General features: G+C 47.9%; 4 protein-coding genes across 4 annotated transcripts; all 4 read right to left on the bottom strand.

Moving 5' to 3' along the window:
* Positions 1–1,264: 1,264 nt before the first annotated feature.
* Positions 1,265–1,567, bottom strand: PG986_002473 (uncharacterized protein; the record flags this gene model as incomplete). Its single annotated transcript, XM_066838695.1, has 1 exon — positions 1,265–1,567. The coding sequence occupies one exon, from the start codon at positions 1,565–1,567 to the stop codon at positions 1,265–1,267; it is 303 nt and encodes a 100-aa protein (XP_066703759.1).
* Positions 1,568–6,673: 5,106 nt separating this feature from the next.
* Positions 6,674–8,781, bottom strand: PG986_002472 (cytochrome P450; the record flags this gene model as incomplete). Its single annotated transcript, XM_066838694.1, has 7 exons — positions 6,674–7,055; positions 7,148–7,419; positions 7,511–7,752; positions 7,833–7,984; positions 8,083–8,274; positions 8,348–8,480; positions 8,571–8,781. The coding sequence occupies 7 exons, from the start codon at positions 8,779–8,781 to the stop codon at positions 6,674–6,676; spliced, it is 1,584 nt and encodes a 527-aa protein (XP_066703758.1).
* A 1,307-nt stretch (positions 8,782–10,088) lies between these two features.
* PG986_002471 (glutathione S-transferase) lies at positions 10,089–10,899 on the bottom strand (the record flags this gene model as incomplete). Its single annotated transcript, XM_066838693.1, has 2 exons — positions 10,089–10,706; positions 10,849–10,899. The coding sequence occupies 2 exons, from the start codon at positions 10,897–10,899 to the stop codon at positions 10,089–10,091; spliced, it is 669 nt and encodes a 222-aa protein (XP_066703757.1).
* Positions 10,900–12,434: 1,535 nt separating this feature from the next.
* PG986_002470 (uncharacterized protein) lies at positions 12,435–12,809 on the bottom strand (the record flags this gene model as incomplete). The annotated part of the gene is made up of 1 exon (XM_066838692.1): positions 12,435–12,809. One exon carries the CDS (start codon positions 12,807–12,809, stop codon positions 12,435–12,437), a length of 375 nt encoding a protein of 124 aa, XP_066703756.1.
* Between the last annotated feature and the right edge of the window lie 27 nt (positions 12,810–12,836).

Raw genomic sequence — 12,836 nt, 5'->3', positions numbered from 1 at the left:
ATGTGTTGAGATTTGGATGATGATAGGTATAGGCATGATCATATTCGCTGGTTCTGGGTTGAGCTTTATGTAAACGTCTTTACGCATTCAAAGCGACTACTCCATTCCCCTCGGTGACCTCTTTCCTGGCCGAATATGGCATACATTGCTTTGTTGTTGCCTCTCGAGACTAGTACTCTATGAACTGATGAAGGGCCAATTTTCTGTATGGACAAAGGTCTGGTACGTATGACTTGGTGTGACCAGCATACCGGGAGACTATGCAATCACTAGATTGGCCCTGGGAAGATGTCAGATGCTAATTATCTTTTGCAGTACCTGCAATCATGTATCTACGCCCTGATTGTCTGCTACGAAGAGGGCCAAATTTCTCTATGGTCAGGGGCACGTACATGCGACGATCAGGGGTCAACAATGCCACCCTCGAGCCGCATAATCTGTCATGCATGTTACGGACCAGTCAACAAATTGGCCTCTGGTGCTTGGGGGCGGGACACGCCGTACATCAAGTATCCTTGAGTGTGGTTTGTATCTAGCCAATGAGAAAAAGCGCCCTGGTCTTAGAGCCGTCTTGGCAAAAGGCCCAATAATCAGGGGGGCTAAGGCTCAATTCAACCAGCCTGTCCTACTACTTGGATCAGGCTCGCCGCCGATGCCCCCTAGGCTCTCATGGACCAATCAGTGGTGGAGGAGAGTTATTTCGTTTCTGTTGTCCTTTCTCGGCTATCTTTGCTACAAAAACTTGAAAAACAACAGTGACAGTTTTCATTGTGATAGGCTTCTGCGGGCGTTTTTGATTTTGGATTGCTTTGCGAATAACCTCAACCAAATTGGCACAATTCATCTTAGTTTAGTATATTGAACTCTCCTCCCCCGAACCCACTTATGTTATGTTTGCGTGTACTATTGAGTGCCCTATACACTTTGTCCACTCTATATCACTGGCTATGGAAAATGAAGCTTCCAGTTAACTTGCGCTACCCCTTTCACTATCGCGACGTCAGAAGCCACGCAAGAATCCCAATGCCAAAGAAAGCCAGGTTTCAGTATAGTCCTGCCCATAAGATCTCGGTAGGTTTCTTGTCGATCGAACTCGGGGCCAACTTGAGCTGTGGATGCATGTCGAGATCTGGTGTCTACCGAGAGATCTCCCATATGACTTTGCCTGGCTAAGACGTCTTCGTATCGGGCCAATACTCGTCTTGCATATGCGCCAAGCCAGTCTGCCACGTCCCCGAGCATCGGGCTGTCCTCCACGCAGGCGTCATTCACGAACACCACGACACGCCGATCCCCCCACTGTCTCCTCGAGCACCTTTCGGGTTTCGAGGCGCCGTATGCAACGGACGCGATGCTTCCGGACCTTGGCGGGTTCCGGGGCCAAGTCAAAGACGCGCGCCTCCAGAAAAGGCACGACGTTGGAGTGGTGGAGGACTTGGTACGTGTCGGAGTGTGTGCTCCTTTCGGTTCGCTTTCCCAACGCGACTCCTGGGGGGAGCACGAGGCCGTCCAAGTCCGGGCCGTCAGGCGTTGTGATGTTTGCCACCGTATTGTCTTGCATCTCCATATCGCAGATGTGATGCGTACGGCGCGCGATCGGACAGTTGTTGCGTGCTTCGTTTCTACTTGGGATACACGAACAAGGTATAACTAGCAAGGAGAATTGTTGATTAGGATTGATTTATTCAGCAAGAACCTCAATATCTATGTTAAGCTCACCAACCCCCTCGCTGACCCCCCCTCACTGAACCCCCTATTATCAGACGAATAACATCATCACCGAGCAACATCAACAGTATATAAAGTAGGTCAATTGGCACTCGTTTTTCGATTAAAATAGATTAAACTCTTCCTCCTTTTCTACACTTTTTATCACTATGCGTCCCGTTAGAGAAAAACGCGTTGCGAAGGCCGTGCAAGAGGTTCTCGGTGGTAAATCGATTAACCGAGCTGCTCGAGACAACAACCTAAACAAAGGGACCTTGCGCAACCGCATCGCCGGTCTACTAAATCGGTAACAGAAGTACGAGGCCCTCCAATTCCTGTCACCTGCCGAAGAGACCTTTTTGGTCGATTAGGCCCTATTTCAGGCCAGTCTCGGCTTCGCACCAACTCATAGCATGTTTCGGCTGTATGCTCAGCGCATACTAGTCGAAAAAGGGGTCGATCACAGGCTCGACAGTCACTGGGTGCGCCGTTTTTTAAAGCGCCATCCTTCCATCAAGTCCCTGCGGTCCAAATAGATCGATTTTCGGCGCTTCCAGTACACTTCGAACGAGGCCGTGCACGAGTTTTTTAATAGACTCGATAATAATACCTTTCGATTTATTTTATTATCCTATTAGTTTAATGCCGATAAGGTAGGGACCTCGTTAACGTTTAAAGGGGGGGGTCTATAGTAATCGAACTTATTATTTATAAGACTTTAATGCGTTACGACTCTGTTAATCGCGAGTGGGTAACGATAATTAAGACGATTAGTGTAAATAGCCGGTCCCTGCCCCCTTTAATTATATTTAAAGGCTAATCGGTTTAGTAATAATAGTTTCTAGTAAAAGAAAACGAAATTAACAGCCCCTATAAAAGCTAGTCTTTTACTATATTACTTAAAAGATAAACTAGTAACCTTATCGTAATTAACTAGTTAAAAAAAGTGTTCCTTCTTTTAATTAAGCCGAATAATTCCGATTAGTAAAAAGTACTAGTATTAAATAGCTACGATAGTTATATTACCGATGCTTTTATATTTAATTACTTAAAAAATAAAGTCTAACTTATTTACGAGCTATTATATAGCTCTTATATTTTCTAGCCCTTAAATATTAGCCTTTTCTCAATGCTTAAAAAGAGGTTTCGCAGGGAGTTAAATAAAGTATACGCTATTATTAATAATAACTATATTAAAAAAGGGACTTCTTAAAAGCTTAATTAAAAGCTCGGCTATAGGCGTTAACCTCGAAAATTATTAAAAGGGGCTAGGCCGTAACCGGTATTTAGCCCCGGGATATTAATAAGCTTTTAAATAACCGGCTTCGAAAAACTAATACTTTTCGCTATATCGAGGAGGCTCGAAAGGCCGAGGCGGACCTTTATTTTTAACTATTCGGCCCTCCGGAGGTTAAAACGCTGAGAAATAGTTAATAAGTAAAAGATTTCGGTATAATAATACTTAATACGAACGTTATTAACGTCGGACTAATTAGCCGGTTATTATTTTCAAAAGTCGGCAAAAGTATCGACTTTTTAAACGCTTAAATCAGCCAGTTAAAATAGGAAAAGGTTGAATTAAAAGAAGATTTAAAAAAAATAAAGGCTTAAAAAAGGCGAAAGGTTAATATTAACCCCAACGAGACTTTCGTATATATAGTAAACATTAAAAGCATATAAAAGGATATAAAGGAAGGCCGAAAAAGGCGGAAGGGTAAGTAGCGTATAATACTAGTCGTTAAAGGCCTTAAAATTAATTTAAATACGTATATTAGTAAAGGAAACTTAATTAGAGTGTATTCACGCTAATCTATAAATTAAAAGTATATAGGTGTAGTGAAATCGATTAATTTAATAGCGTTAGTATTATTATTTTAGTCTTTTTTCCCTTAGTTAATAAGGGGGGAGTTAGCGAAGGGATTAATGAGTTTATATAAATCTAGGGGCGTGTTTACTTTAGTTAGCCAGCTAAACTTTTAGGCCGCGCACGTCCCCTTAAAGGGGTTAGAAGTATACGTCTAGTGACAGCCCCCTTTTTTTTATATATTAGCCGAAAATCTAGTAGTGTGTTTACTTTAACCCTTTAGTTAAAAGTAAAAAAAAGCTGGCTAATTATCGTCTCGTCTTTTTTTGTTTCGTTTTGAGACTAGTTAATCGTATTTAATTATATTAATAAATCTTAGTTAAATAAAATAGCCGACCTTAAGCCGGCTAATTTAGCTTTTCGATTACCTTATAAAGCTTTATAAAGCCTTATAAGGCGTAGAGAGGCGCTATAAAGAGTGCTGTAAAGGGTGCTATAAAGGGTACTATAAGTACTATAGCTTATAAAGGGTACTGTGAGAGTGAGTGTAGCATTGCTCACACTCGGTCCTCGAACCGGCGTGCGTTAAAATTAGTAAGTGTGGCATTACTCACGCTTAACCTTTAACGTACGCTCGATCTCCCGAAAGGTTAATTTTTATTTTAAATAAGATTCGAATAAGCTTCGAATCAGCTGGCTGAAGAGGTGCGTGCGTTAGCCGATAAGTTGAAAGCTGGCTAATTAGAGTAAACACGTCTTAGGTTATAGCGAGAAGGCTATTAATAAAACATATATGTGTTAACGCGAGTAAGAAAAATAACTTTTAATTGCGCGTCTAATTGGCTAAAGTTCTACGAGGGCTAATTTATTGATTCGTTAACTGTTAACGTTAATAAATTAATGCACCCCCTTACGCTTACACTTTTTAACGGATATAAGTAAAAACACTATCTTTAATTAACACTACCTTCTTTTTATAATTATATATAAGTCAGTTTTCGTTGCACTTTTAATTGAATTATTTTTTTTCTTCGTTTTCTTTTTTTTTTTTACACTTAACGCTATAATAAGCGAGTTAAACTTTAATCGTACGATTTAAAACGTCTCTCGCGGCGCGCGTATTAATATAGCCGCTTTAAAGTACCGGGTTAACCGCATAACTTTAAAGGCTCGAATAAAAGGCCGGTTAACTTAAAAAATAGAAATGAGTCGCTTTAAATATTAACTCCGGTAAAAGAGTCTCGAATTACGTTTTAAGCTTTTACATAGGTTTTACTAAGTATCGTACCACCGTATATTTACCTTAAAATATTTACTTAACGTATATTTAAAGCTAATAAAAGTTATTATATACTAAGAAAACGCTAAATTAATAAATTTTTTAAGCGCTACCTTTACTTAAATTCTATTCTTTTATATACTATAAATTTTCGGCGTATTAATAACACTTTTAAAGAAAATATCCGAGAGTTTTTTAAAAGGTTTAAGCACGATTTCTTAAAGTTTATTTCACCGGCTTTTATTTAAAATAATAACGAAGTTAATATATAGCTAAATACCGATAATAATTAAATAGTAATCGGCCCTGCCGAAGTATAAAGAATTATTATTAAAAGCTTTATTAACCGAGAATGAGTAATTATAGTAAAAGTAATTAGTATTAATAGCCGGTTTATTAAGCCGATAGTTATATTTAAAGGCTAATAACTCTAGCTATAATAGTTTCCCGAGGAAAATAATACTCTTACCGATTAAATGGAATATTAAACCTTCGCGACGTTACCGAAAAGCTAAACGAGTAACGAGCTAGCGTTAATATAGCTTAAGTAAACCTTCCTCTTTTAAACTACCCCCGATAATACCGACTAGTAACGCTTTTTTATACTAAATAGCTACGCTTTTTACTCGATTAAAAAGTTTTTATTAACATATATTAAAAATAAAGTCTAGCTTTTTTTCTTTTCGGCTTATACGTCGCACCTTTTATAACCCTTAAATTTAAGGGTGTTTAATATACTTAAAAAGAAATACCACCGAGAGGTTATATTATACTATTTAAAGCTTAATAATATAAGAATAAGTAAAAAAAAGTTTTTAAAGTATTACGCGGCGGTTAAAACTTTTGCCTTTAAACTATATATTATCGCCGGCGAATGAAAGGCAGCTAGTATTTTCTCTCGTAATATTAATAAGCCCTTAAACTCTCGGCTCCGAAAGTTTAAAGCCTCGTAGACGGTAAAACTGGTTAAAAAACTAACACTGGATCCGGAGGCCGAATATACGGCACTTTTATTAGCCACTTTAATTAGCTCCCGGTAGATTAAAAATTTAACCGAAAAATTAAAGGATAATAATATACGATTCGATAGCGTAACACGGAGGGTGCTGTTTCGAAAGCTCTAAAAGAGCTTAAACTCTTTAAACGGCCAGGTCGGCCAGCTTTAGCACGAAAAGGCTTAATTAGAGGCTAATCTAGAAAAAGAAAAAAGGAAAAAGAGGAAGAGGCTCATCCCCGACCCTAACTAGAAGTATATATTAATAATAAAGGTAAAGGAAGCAAAGAGGGAAGATATAGGTGGTTCGTATACGCCGGCGCGTGTAACTCCGCCGGCATTATTATAAAAAACACTGGAATTAAGTTTTAATACGGAAAGTAAGGCTTTTAGTTTAATTAAAGTAGAATAACGTTATTTCTATGTTTTTACTATTTTTCGTTATTTTTCTATAAACTAATCTACTATATTATTGCTTATAGTGTTTTTATTTTTCGCCGATGACCGTTGGGGGGTGTAAGCGTAGGGGGGTGCATCGACTTAGTAAAAAAGCATCGAGACTAATATTTTTGAACGAACCAAATTAACGCACTGTCAGTTTTCAAGTCCCGTCAACATCTCGCCCCCATGGTAGACTGCTTCGAAGATACAACTCCTCGGGTCATCAGAGACTCGATAGGTCTCGCGGAAGACCAGCGCCGCAGCTGGCTGCTGAGAGACGTTTGAATACTCCCCCTTGTTTCGTTCCTTGGCGGTGAAAAGTGCCATTGTCAATAGGTGCATACGTGTTGGGTAGATACCCAACAGTTTTATTGCATACTCACACGATCTCGACTTTCTTCGTTACCCCTTTAATGGAAGGTGATAACCACCAGTGACCCCAGCTCTCTCAAACCTTGATATTCTCCAACTCCTTCGCATCGCTCTCCCCCCACGGATGCGTCCTCTCCACCTCCCGAATCAAGGCGTCGTGTCCCGGAGTCCGGGGCCGGATCGTCGCCTCGAACGGCGCCGGGTGGCTCACCATGCCGCCCAAGAACCTGCTGCCGCCGCTTTTCGTCTTCTGGCTGGGGGACCCGGAGATATCGAACACGGCCAGCGAGTGCGCCACCGTCAGCCACACCGACTGCTCCGCCAGCAGCTTTCCGGGGCACACGCGCCGCCCAAACCCGAAGACGAAGTCGGGCTGCGGGGCCGGGTTGGGGCCGAGGAAGCGCTCCGGGGTGAAGGTCTCGGGGTCCGGGTAGACGGATTCGTCGCGGCTGTAGAGCCTGTGGATGGAGTGGTCAGCTTGTGTCCGCGGAACTGTTTGAAAATCGGGCCGAACAGCGAAACGGGGTTCATAGCGAATGCGACTACTTACCACGGACTGGACATGACGATGGCCCCCTTGGGGATCCGGTACCCCTCGTACACGTCGTCGGCGGTGGCCTGGTGCGGCAGCCCCATGGGCGCGATGGGGTGGAACCGCAGGGCCTCGCTCATGACGGCGCCGACGTAGGGCAGCCTCTCGCGGTCCGCCAGGGTCGGCAGGCGGTCGGTGCCGATGACCCGGTCGATCTCCTCCTGGGCCTTGCGCTGGGCCTCGGGGAAGAGGGACATGGTGAGGAAGAAGGTCGACATGGTGCTCACGCTCTGATTTTCGGGATTTCTGTTAGCAAACTTCTGGTGCTTCGGGAGCGTACCTAGGTATTTCATGGGAGCAAACGCAGACGAAAAGACTTACCGTATCGGCTCCACCGGCGTACAGTGCCCCCGACGCCCACTTCACCACGTGTTCCTCCTCGGGGCTCATGTTGGGCGACTTCTCGTACGCCAGGGACAGGACCGAGGTCTCGTTGCGGCCCTCGGCCATCTGCTTGCGGACCAGGCCCTTCGGCCGCTCGACCAGGTCGATCAGCGTCGCTTTCCACTCCCGCGCCGTCTTCTTGAACGACATGCCGGGAAGCCACTCGGGGAAATGGCGTACTGAAGGAATTCATTAGCTACACTCCGATGCGGGGTTTCGAAACAGCATTCTTCGTTGTCGTCACAAAATTGCAACTTACAAATTGGTACCATGTCCACAAGCCATGCGCCGGGGATCATGGCCTTGGAGAATTGCTCCATCGCATCGTCGGCCAGTCTGACAAGGGGGTCCTCCTTGTAAGGCTCGATCTCGTAGCCGTACGCCACTTTGAGGATGATAGCACCGGCCTCACTACCCGGGTTGCAGAATACAGTCAGCATATGTCTCTCTGCTGAAAATCTCCTGAAACGAGATGAAACGGGATGGGGGAAGGGGCGTTAAGATCTTACGTCTGGATATGGCTCCGCAAAGCCTCGGGCTTCTGGAGCACGCGCAGCAGGAAGCGCCGCACCTCGGTCTCCTGCAGCTCGGCGTAGTTGTTGAGCGAGGCCTTGGTTCCCACCGCGCCGTGCAGGAACTTGCGGATGGCGCGCATGCCGTTGCCGGCGGGCACCAGGGCGAGCATGTCCCTCCAGCCGCACCTAAAAAAAAACGAAGCATTAATACGACAAAAATTCCCCATCATTCACGTGCTGGCCAGAGAGGTCCACTCACATTTCGCCACCAAACTCCATCCGGGCCCGGCCCGAGTAGATGTTGGACCGATGCTCCAGCAGCTCCTTGGCGCCCTCGAGCGTGCTCAGGATGACAATGGTGGTGCCGAACGCAGTGACTGAACTAATCGGGCCTGTGTGTGCGCGTGCGTGTAAGGACGCCCCTTGGTCAGCATCGTCCCCGTTGCCCTAAGTTACTCGAGGCCTCGATGGGGATGAATTACCATATAGCGCCTTGTGCTTGGCCCAATGCTCCCATTCCAACGCCCCGCTGGCCGGCAAGTCCCCGAGGTTGCCGATGATGGGCTTTGGTTTGGGGCCCGGCGGTAGGGGTTGCGACGGCCCGGGACGCTGGGACTGCTCGAAGAGCTTCATCGCGGCCCAGGCGACGATGCCCAGGAGGGCCGCAGAGACGAAAAGGTTCAGTACCGACATGATGGCGGCGATGCTAAATCAGAAGATCTTGTCTTGTTGGTGAGGTTATACAGCAGTTGTCTGTCAAAGAAACGCAAACACAACCATCCGATTCTAGAACTCAAAGCTTGAAGGGGGCTGCTTTCGGCGCACACATATTTTATCTAATAAATATTTCGCCAATGAGGCTAACCGACTCCGCATCAGGTCTCTCTACACGAAAGGTGCGTCCGCTAGGCCTCGGCGGGACTACGCGAGTCCGATACAAAATAGTAAGCAACCCGCAGAAGTGTGGATACGTGCGGGCACCCCTGTAGGGGGCCTATCAGCGCGGCGGAGGGGGGCGAATACTACCCTGGACTACACGGGTTAGAATGTGTCAATCCTCTCTGCAAGCGTCGTTTGAGAGAGGCCCGGCCCAATGGTAGACGCTGGGCCTCGTGTACGTGGTCTCTGGTTGGTCCCCTCTACGACGCCAGCAGTATGGCAAGCGTTGCAGGCGCATACATGACAGATGCAAGGGAGGAAGGAGCACATGCACACTTGGGATTAAGATCTTGGGGCTACAATTGGGCGATCATCACGCAAATCTTCGCAATGTGTTGCCTGTGCATATGATCTGCCGTACGATGAGACAACGGCCGCTGGGTGATCACAGCCCTCCGACACAAACCGGAGATACGCCGCCGTATGCATCCAAATAGGGAAGGAGATTCTATTAAGAACATAGATGCTTGTGATCTATTCTCGCTCGAGCACCTTCCTAACGCCGTCGAGTGCCACTCTCTAGGCAAATAGACATCGGCACCATGATGATCAGGGGTCGTCCCTGTAATGGCACGTGGCACAGAAGCACGCAAGGTAACGTACCGATTGAATGGTAATTCCCCGAGCAATCTTCAAGCTTGGCACGATCGAAACGGGTGTTGATCTCACATACGATGGGATGTTACATGGGCTAGTCAGTTGTCCCCAGTCGTTAAGGTTGGTGTTACCCAGTCCGGCAGACACGGTCGAGAGAGATTTTCAATTACTGGTTCCTCGAGTCGCCAATGGGCTATTCCTCGGCAGATGTATCATCGCAACGCGGTCTGAAGGGTGGTGCATAGCAGATAACATATCACATATGATCTAATATGAGGTGCTTAAGATGTGCATTTTACTTCTTTTTGGGTTCTCGACTACGACTTGATAGTTTTCCTTTACCACTGCTTGGCTTGCAGTTCATCGTGCTTTTTAATAGACAGCTCATATCCGTCAGTTGTGCTGTGCCCTGGCGCCATAGTCTCCATCCCACCGATCATTTTAAATCCTTTTTAACCCTCCACTTAAGGAGCAGCGACGCGGGTGTCGCACTTCTTGACCTCGCCAAACACGCTCTTGAACTCGGGCATCTCGGCCAGGCTGTCGAGGTACTTGATGGCGCCGGGCGCGGCCTCGCGCATCTTGTTGTCGATGAGGAAGCCCAGGCCGAAGAAGAGGGGGCCGGCGACCATGATGTCGGCCATGGTGAGCTCCTCGCCGACGAGGAACTTCTTGCCGCCCTCGACGGCCTTCTCGACGCGCTTGAGGGCGCGCTCGAGGTTGTTGGCCGCGTTGGTGTACGTCTGCTCGTTGTAGGGCATGTACTTGAGCACGCACATGACGAAGGCGGGCAGGACCTGCGGGTTCAGCTCCGTCTCGGCGAAGCAGATCCACTCGGTGATGCGGGCGCGCTTCTGCAGGTCCGCGGGCGAGCCCAGGAGCTGCTGGGCCTTGGGCCCGCTGCCGGCCAGGTACATGGCGATGGCGGCGCCCTCGGCGATGCAGAAGCCGTCGGCGCCCTCAAAGGCCGGGATCTTGCCCATGGGGAACTTGGACAGGAAGTCCGGGGTCTTGGTCGACTCCATCTGGAAGTCGGCGGGGACCTCGATCTCGAGGCCGTTGATGGCGGCCACGACCTGCGCCTGCATTTGGGGAGGGTTCATGTTAGCTTGCTGACTTGATGAATCATAATACTGTCGGCCACTGTCACCATTGATGACAATCAAGCCATGTGACGATGGACAAGTGCGACGACAGGGGGAAAGGTGGAGGGATGTGACGTACGCGCTGCACGCGGAAGTTGCCGGGGTAGGAGTAGATCTTGCCGAAAGCCATGTTGAATGTAGTAATAGTGGGAGACGAGCGTGGTAATAAAAGCTTTGGTGGTATCCTGGTTGAGAATCGAAGTTGGTGTTGGGCTGGGTATGAATATGGGCTATTTTCAAACGAACTACTGGGGAGGGAGAGATAGGGAAGGGAAGGGAAGCGGGCGCTATATACTGCTTAGGAAGTTAGGGGGCCATCCGTCCCATGGTTCGCATCTCCACAGTAGTGCTGGCGGTAGGACCGGACCCTTATTACCTCAGAATGCTGGATCGATGAGGGATTCGTTCGTGGCTACGTTTTCCCTGCCCCTGCCCCTGCCGGAGCTCAGCTTCCAAAAGGCGTTGTCTTTTAGTCAGCAACAGCGCGGCGCCAGTAGCAGGCTGGAAGGGCGAGAGTTCTGGAGAGAACGCTATAGAAACGGCATACAGTAATGGAGGCTAATGGAGGGGCGCAATTGTGGAGCGCCTGGAGACGGTCTGCCTCTTAGCGGCGGGCTCGCGGTAGCACGATTCGAGACGGTTCCTCGGCTGCCCGGGCTTGCGTGGCATTGATGTGTGTCTGCATGGCTAGGTACAGTAAAACCATGCAGTCCAGGCTGCCGCAAACCGAGTCGGGCTCCTCGCTGCTTGGCATCATGCGGCATGTTGCAATCCTATGTCGCCAGCTTGCAATCGCCGGAATTGATAAGCTAGCTCGTCCTTAGGTGCTTAGCAATCGTCTTCCTCTTCCTTCTCCCATTTCCTGCCCCCCCACCAAAATATGCATAAGTCGTCCTGCTTGGCTACACCGCCTTGTCCAGGAAACGTGGCAAGCCCGCGTCGCCCTACCGGGTTTATGCACGCCGCTCATTCCGGCGTTTGGTGATGGATGAAGCTAACTTATTCAGACTTCGTACCGCGAGCTTACATATGGCCTCGGACACTACTCATGGCCCAACAGGCCAGGACGGGATGCAGGTTATTAGTCACTAGTTACTAGCATAACTAACTAGCTCTCAGCTGTCTACGTGCATACCCATCCCACCGGTCAGTGGTGGAATGGCATGACGGAATAGCCTCATTCGTTTACATATCCCTCCTTGATAAAACCCGGACGTAATGCCATAATTGCGATCTATCCCCTCGGGCCGCCTCTTCCAGCTCTCGAGTTTTCCGACTCCTTAAGTCGGTCCACGTGCGACGCCACCTACGGCCGCACGCATTTGGTCTCCTCAATCTGCATGCGGCCTCTCCAAAAATTCAGAGATGGGCGTGTTCGCGCAGCTGGACCAGTAGCCGAATCTCGACACATGGCGAGTAGCTGCATCGAACTCTCGCATGAGGCGGGAAAAGGTCCGCTTCTGGTACCGGCAACGGAGGTCCGGGGGTGACGAGGGCATCACGGCTCCAGTGGGATTACGATATTTCCCTTGCTGCTGGGGATATCAAAAACCTGGTTCTGGGCCACACGCGGACATTGCTGTAGGCCTCCAAGTTGCTTACTTAATTATGTGCATGCCCGTGCTTCACTCTTGAATAGGAGAGCGTTGGTTCGGTTGGGCGTGCTCAAGAAGCCAGCATCTCTTGTTGCTCGTAGCTTCTTACCACGGATATGATTGCCACCTTGGCCTCCTCACCCTGGAAGTGGTCAACCGCGGCAGGGTACACACACTCCTCGGCAAAGACTGCTTGCTGGTCGTTGGTGGTGGGGGAGGGTCGATGCTGGACGAGTGCAACCTTCATCTCGACCTTCAAGGCCTTGATGTGGGATGTCGAAGTGGGATGGAGTTGAAGAGGTCGGTCTTCAGGTCCTATATAGTTGAAACCCAGAACCGGGGCTTCTTCAACCCGCCACCCTCGGGATAGTCGACCACTGGGCCTCTTATCCTCCGGTTTGGGATATAACGTGCTGTGCACGCGCTCGAGAATCGATGGGTGCATCCGTCCTCGGGTCTGAACGGTATCTAC

Source organism: Apiospora aurea (genome assembly GCF_038362705.1).
Source record: "Apiospora aurea strain CBS 24483 chromosome Unknown utg000002l_segment0_segment0, whole genome shotgun sequence".
Classification (NCBI taxonomy): domain Eukaryota; kingdom Fungi; phylum Ascomycota; class Sordariomycetes; order Amphisphaeriales; family Apiosporaceae; genus Apiospora; species Apiospora aurea.
This window is presented reverse-complemented; position numbering and strand designations above follow the sequence as displayed.